General features: G+C 37.6%; 1 protein-coding gene across 1 annotated transcript in view; it reads left to right on the top strand.

The window, feature by feature from the left end:
• LOC113084028 (A disintegrin and metalloproteinase with thrombospondin motifs 20-like) overlaps positions 1 to 4,201 on the top strand; it is a gene marked incomplete at its 5' end in the record, with an annotated part of 35,857 nt that extends 31,656 nt beyond the window's left edge. The window contains 6 exon segments of the mRNA XM_026254760.1: positions 378 to 567; positions 872 to 1,005; positions 1,313 to 1,344; positions 1,346 to 1,405; positions 1,942 to 2,046; positions 2,369 to 4,201. Of these exon segments, the coding sequence (XP_026110545.1) occupies positions 378 to 567; positions 872 to 1,005; positions 1,313 to 1,344; positions 1,346 to 1,405; positions 1,942 to 2,046; positions 2,369 to 2,452 (605 nt within the window).
• Between the last annotated feature and the right edge of the window lie 2,118 nt (positions 4,202 to 6,319).

Raw genomic sequence — 6,319 nt, 5'->3', positions numbered from 1 at the left:
TGCATTATACAGTTTATTCCACTGGAGAAATGGTAACACTACAATGAGTTAACATGAACCAACCATAAACAATTTATTAATCCTGCGATATTGACAGAGTTCTGGCATGGCGCAGTCTGTTTGTCAAGTTTGTTTTTCTGACCTCACTGACAGATGTGTTATTATTTGAAGCATGAACTCAGTTTGATCATTCCTCTAAAAATAAGACTTACTATTCTCAGTAGTCTTGCATCTCAGGGAAATGCATCTTAATAAATTGTTTAGACGTGACAATTGTTGTTCTGGAAAACAAGACGAAAGCCGTGTATTTCCTGTAATAGTCCTGCTGTTGTGTGTGTGAGGCCTGCAGCAGCGCTGACGTGTGTGTCTCTGTTCAGGTGAGCTGCACACCAGCTGTCGAGAAGTTCAGGTGAAGGGAGGCGTTCAGAAAGACGGAGAGCACTTCATCAAAGTCCGATCCAAGATCCTGCAGATCTACTGCGCAGAGATGCACAGCGCCTTCCCCAAAGAGTACGTGTCCCTGCGCAGCGGCCAGACCGACAATTACTCCGAGGTGTACGGATACAGGTACAGAGACACACCAGTAATGACTGAACCTCTCTCCTGCTCACCAGGCTGCATTTATGATCAAAATACAGTAAAAATACTGTAAATCATCTGTTTTCTGTGTGAATCTGTGTTAAAGTGTGATGTATTTCTGTGATGCTCCGCTGTATTTCCAGCATCATTCCTCCAGTCTTCAGAGTCACATGATCTTCAGAAATCATTCAGACATATTTTAGTCGAAACTGTGATAGTGTGGAGAGATGATTTATTCAGAATTAACCCCTGACTACATGAGTAACCCTCATCTCTTGGATCATATTGGCAGGCTGCAGAACCCGTTCGAGTGTCCGTTTAACGGCAGTCGGCGGCAGGACTGCGCCTGCAGGAACGATTACACCGCGGCCGGTTACACCGTCTTCCAGCGCGTACGGCTGGATCTGTCCAGCATGAGCATCATCCGTGAGTCCTTCACCTCGCTGAATACACAGCGATCATGTGAAATACACACACACACACAGTTCACAGTAAGGTCTGACTGGTTAACGCTATCTAATGCATTAGCTAATGTGGACATACGACATTTAGCTATAATACAAAAAACTATAAATAGATAGAAATGCATTTATAAAATAAAGTAATCGATTGAATTGAATTGACTAATAATTGTGCATTAGTGGATGTTATGAAGTTGTTGTGAACTGTAGGCGAATGCCCTTTGACCTGCTGCTTCATCTGATTCTCGGTGGATTGATTAATTGTGTTTCAGCGACTGATTTGAAGTTCAGTCAGACGTTGTTCGGGTCGCTCCGTCCCGTTTGCGTCCGCAGGAGACTGCTACAGCGCCGCTAAATGTCCTCAGGTAACATCATTACAGCTCCTACGTGACTTTTTTTTTTCTTCTGCTCAAAAGTGCTGCGTTTATTTGATCAAAAATACAGTAAAAAAGTGAAATATTATTCTAGTGTAAATCATCTGTTCTCTGTGTGAATCTGTGTTAAAGTTAATTTATTTCTGTGATGCTCCGCTGTATTTTCAGCATCATTCCTCCAGTCTTCAGTGTCACATGATCTTCAGAAATCAGAATAATATGATGATTTACTGCTCGAGAAACATTTCTGATTATTATCAGTGTTGAACACAGTTGTGCTGCTCAATATTTCTGTGGAAATAGATGTATTTTATTTCTCAGGATTCACAGAAGAACAGAAAGTTCAGAAGAACAGCGTTTATTTGAAATAGAAATCTTTTGTAGTATTAGAAATAACTCCTACTTCTGATGAATCTTATGCATCCCTGACGATGTATATCTTATATACTCCTTCATTTGTGGAGATAGTTTTAATGCTGTATTCTGATGTGATGCACTAATAATCTGTCTCTTCTCTGGTTGTTCAGGGTCAGTTTAGTATAAATCTCAGTGGAACAGGACTGAAGGTCACAGAAGCCACTAAATGGGTTTCACAAGGCAACTACGTCACGCTCAAAGTCCACCGCTCAGAAGTGAGGATTATTATTAGTATTATTGTTATTATTCTACAGTAAGATCATGTTCAGACACAGCGCTCTGCACCAGAGCTGTCACTCAATACATGAGAAACTCAGATATTTCCTTCTATTTCATTAAATAGTAATGCATTACTTTACTAGTTACTAGTTACTTTAATAAAGTAATCTGATTATGTAACTCACGTTACTTGTACCTTCAAAGCTGATTGTCATGCATTAGTTATAAAGTAGCTCCGCCCAGACTGATTCTGATACGAGTTGTGTGTGTGTGTGTGTGTGTGTGTGTGTGTGTGTGTGTGTGTGTGTGTCGTTGCAGGACGGTAGCAGGATCTACGGCCGCTGCGGGGGCTTCTGTGGGAAGTGTCTTCCTCATACGGGCCTTTTTGTCAAAATCCAGTAAGAAAGACGTCCACTAAATCAGCTGGAGGAACTGGTCCCGACTGATTCACGTCTGGTTTTTACGTCTGGCAGCTACGCTATACAGAACAAGTACGAAACGTCCCACTTCTGCACTTTCTGAAAGATATTGAACCAAATAACTGTGAGTGTCTCCACGGATCGGGACGGATCGGGATGCAGGATTCGTTGGGTGAGATGATGATAACACGGATGTAGTCGCGTGTTCCCGTGAAAGTTCGTCGGTCAACGTTAAACGCTAGATTCATTCATGACCAAATTCGGTTTCAACAACAGCATGTTTAAGGGGTTTTTTTTTAGTTTAGTTGTGTCAAACTGTCAGATCCTTTGAGTTTTGACAGAAAGGGATTCACTGAACAATTTAAAAAGTGTTTTTATAATCCAAAAGATCTGCTATTTTGTTTTCACGAGGACACCAGTCATTGAATGTTTAACTTGTGTCTGCTTCAAAAGGGTTCGACAATCTAGAAGAAGGTAGAAAACACTGAAATCTCTTTACCCTGAGATCGGTAAAAGTGTGAGCTTAATGAATAGATGTCCTCATCAACCAGAAGGGTTAATATATAGCATATTTGATACATATTTAATAATATACTGACATCAATTAACGGTGCTAAAAAGAGTTCATAAGATGATGTTCGCATGTGCTTTTGCATTTTACGCGGTTACTTATCTAACTGAGACAGAAACAGTCCTGAAGATCTGAGCCTAAAGTGGTTTAGGTGACCAAGAAAAGACCAGCTAACCTAAAATTCAATTCTTTTACAGATTAAATTCAACTATAGTTGACACTGACGGTCAGTTTTTATAAAGCAAATACACTAGCATTCAGAAATTAGGTACCATTTTTTAATGATTTCTTAAAAAGTCTCTTCTGCTCACCGAGGCTGCATTTATTTGATCAAAAATACACTAAAAATTAATAAAATATTCTGACTATTTAAAATGATTGTTTCTGTGTGAATATATTAACCTCATGTAATTTATTCCTTTCATGCAATGCTGAATTTTTACCATCATTACTCCAGCTAAATTAAATCGCGTGACACAAACTGAATTAAATGGACTAAATTAATGAATTTAAAGTCAGATGAATTAATCCAGACATGCGTCCTCACATCAGTTTTATTAGAAGGGAATAATAAACTAGATCAGATTAAAACTGCATAACCCTACCTCTCATAATCATAACCACTGTGTTGTGCATTATTTATGTTTGACAGTATTTATTCTGTAACTACATGTACATACGTCTCATCTAATGGTAATATTATTAAACACTGACCATTTATTAGTCATTAACCAGAGGTTTACAGGTGCTGTTTTAACTACTGAACGAGTTTTAACCAGTACTAGACTCAGTTTTAGAGAGATTGTGTAAATAGCTGGAGAATATTTCAAGCATAGTACAAATCATCACTTTTTTCGCTTTCAACCAAAGTCTGTTTAATGTGTGTGAATGTAGATAATACGAGCTGTTTTAGGGTAACATGGTGTTGGAAGAGGTCTGACTCAGAAATGAAAGCACTGTATGATGCACTGTGTGCCACATTTACACACACACCTCTGCTCGGTCAGACGTCTCTGAAGTGTGTCAGACTCCTTCCCAAAGATGATCGCTCCTCTTCAGAACAGCATCCTGTGGTTTGTGATGAAATCTTTGGTGCTACCATACTGTACAAATGCAATGTAAATGAGATTTTAAGCACTGTACTAATGCTGATCGTCATAATAAAAGGAATATGTTGATTGTGGTTGGTTTGTCTGTTTTTAATTGGAAAATCGTTGCATGTTTTAAAAGCAGGTTGATTAAATTTGACATTCAACTACAATTTCCAGTTTAATTAAAGGTGCTGTTGGGAACTTTTGTAAAAAAATATGTTTTACATATTTGTTAAACCTGTCATTATGTCCTGACAGTAGAATATGAGACAGATAATCTGTGAAAAAATCAAGCTCCTCTGGCTCCTCCCAGTGTCCTATTGCCATTTGCAGAAATTAATCCGCTCTCCGTAAGAAACAACTAATCAGAGCTGCGGTCCGTAACTTTGTTTGTGTTCAAAATGTAGAAAAATTGATATAATAAGCGAGTACACCATGAATCCATTTTCCAAACCGTGTTTTTAGCTTGTCCTGAATCACTAGGGTGCACCTATAATAAGTGTTTATATTCAGACTATTTTAGATTGCTTCGGGGGTACCGCGGCGGAGTAACACAGTACCTTTGTGATTCTTCATAGACATAAACAGAGAGAAGTAGTTCCGGCTACGATGTTCTTCCGCAAGACGCAAGCAGTTCTGTTTATTAACCGCTAGAGCGTCAAAAGTTCCCTACTGCAGCTTTAATTATATGATGGTGGTGATTTAATACTGTACATATCAAATAATGAATCAATGTTTGCTGAGAAAAAATTCAAACTCGAGATCATTGATAGAGAGAGTTGTGGCAGATCAATAAAGCATTGAATAAACTAGTCTGAAGATTTGATCTGATTTCGTATTTTAACAATTTGTCCCTGCGTTACTTTAAAATACAGTTTAATTATTTACTTTTTACTTTATATATTTAAAGTAAATAATAAAAAATATGTCCTTGATCATTTTAGTTTAGTTGTTATTTTAGTACTTTGTTAAAGTAAACTGTCTAAGCAATTAGCTGAGATCATTTTATTTAAAGTTATTGTTGATTGATTTTGATTTGAAGTTACAAAAGAAAATGTGTGTTTTTTTTAACAGTTTTAGTTCAAAATAAGCAGATGTCAGTTTATAATTGCATCATAATGGAGGCAATAGCATCTTTCTCCATTAAAAAAAATGTTTATGCAATCTGATTTTTATAACACAGATATTTTCTGAGCTGAGATGAGCAAAAGATCCCCAGCTTCACTGAGATGAATGGAAATCTTCTTCATTAGTGGAGATCAGTGTCACAAATGACTGGATTGAGGAAAAAATGATGATTTTGGGGCTTTCTTTTGTGATTTTTTTCCCCATTAAGTGCTCACAGCTCTGTGAGCCCCGCAAACCCTGTGTTAAAGATTCTAGCATTAGAAGAGTTGTGGATTACAAACTACTATATTTATAAACGTACATTGAAACATAAACATACATTTCACAAACAATTACAAAGAAAAGCCATAAACACACTGAATTAAAATCACATTTTGAAGCTGAACAAAACAATGTGCTCCAATAATCTTTGTTTTATATACATTAATTTTTTTATATATATATACATTAATAAAACAGCTCTAGATCTGCAGTATGACGTCAGTATATAACCGATGCACTTCTGAATATTGTCCAGCAGGTGGAGACAGTGACTCTAGAATGAGAGGAAACATCAGCTCATGCTTTATAGTTGAAGTGTTATTGCATGTTTTTACACAGTTTCTTTATGGCAACAATGAATTAAGCTCTCGTCTCTCGTGTAATCCAGCTGCTGTCACATTTGTGTTGATGATATTGATCTTAATCTGTGATGTTCAGATCCTGAAAGGTCTACACGTATTCAGTGAATCTGAATAAACACACTACTGGTCACACAAAACATGAGCATCTGTCCAGACCAGGGGCGGCGTTAGGGGTGGGCTAAGGGGGCTGGAGCCCCGAATGTTTTCAGTAAAGCCCCGAATGTTTTTATTACTACCATGCCATCAATGAGTTTTCATGCCCAATAAAGTAATTTATATTAGAATTTAAATAAATAAATAAATATCTCTCGACTCTCACGTCCACAGTGTCTGTAAATTTACCCAAGTATGTTACACGTTGTCATTCACACCCGACGAAAACCGCCCACTGAGTCTAGTCCTTCTGACTGACATGTAAACTGGCCAATCATCGATGA

Source organism: Carassius auratus, unplaced genomic scaffold (assembly GCF_003368295.1).
Source record: "Carassius auratus strain Wakin unplaced genomic scaffold, ASM336829v1 scaf_tig00039608, whole genome shotgun sequence".
NCBI classification, from domain to species: domain Eukaryota; kingdom Metazoa; phylum Chordata; class Actinopteri; order Cypriniformes; family Cyprinidae; genus Carassius; species Carassius auratus.
The sequence above is the reverse complement of the archived record's forward strand: the minus strand, read 5'-3'. Positions and strand labels throughout refer to the sequence as shown.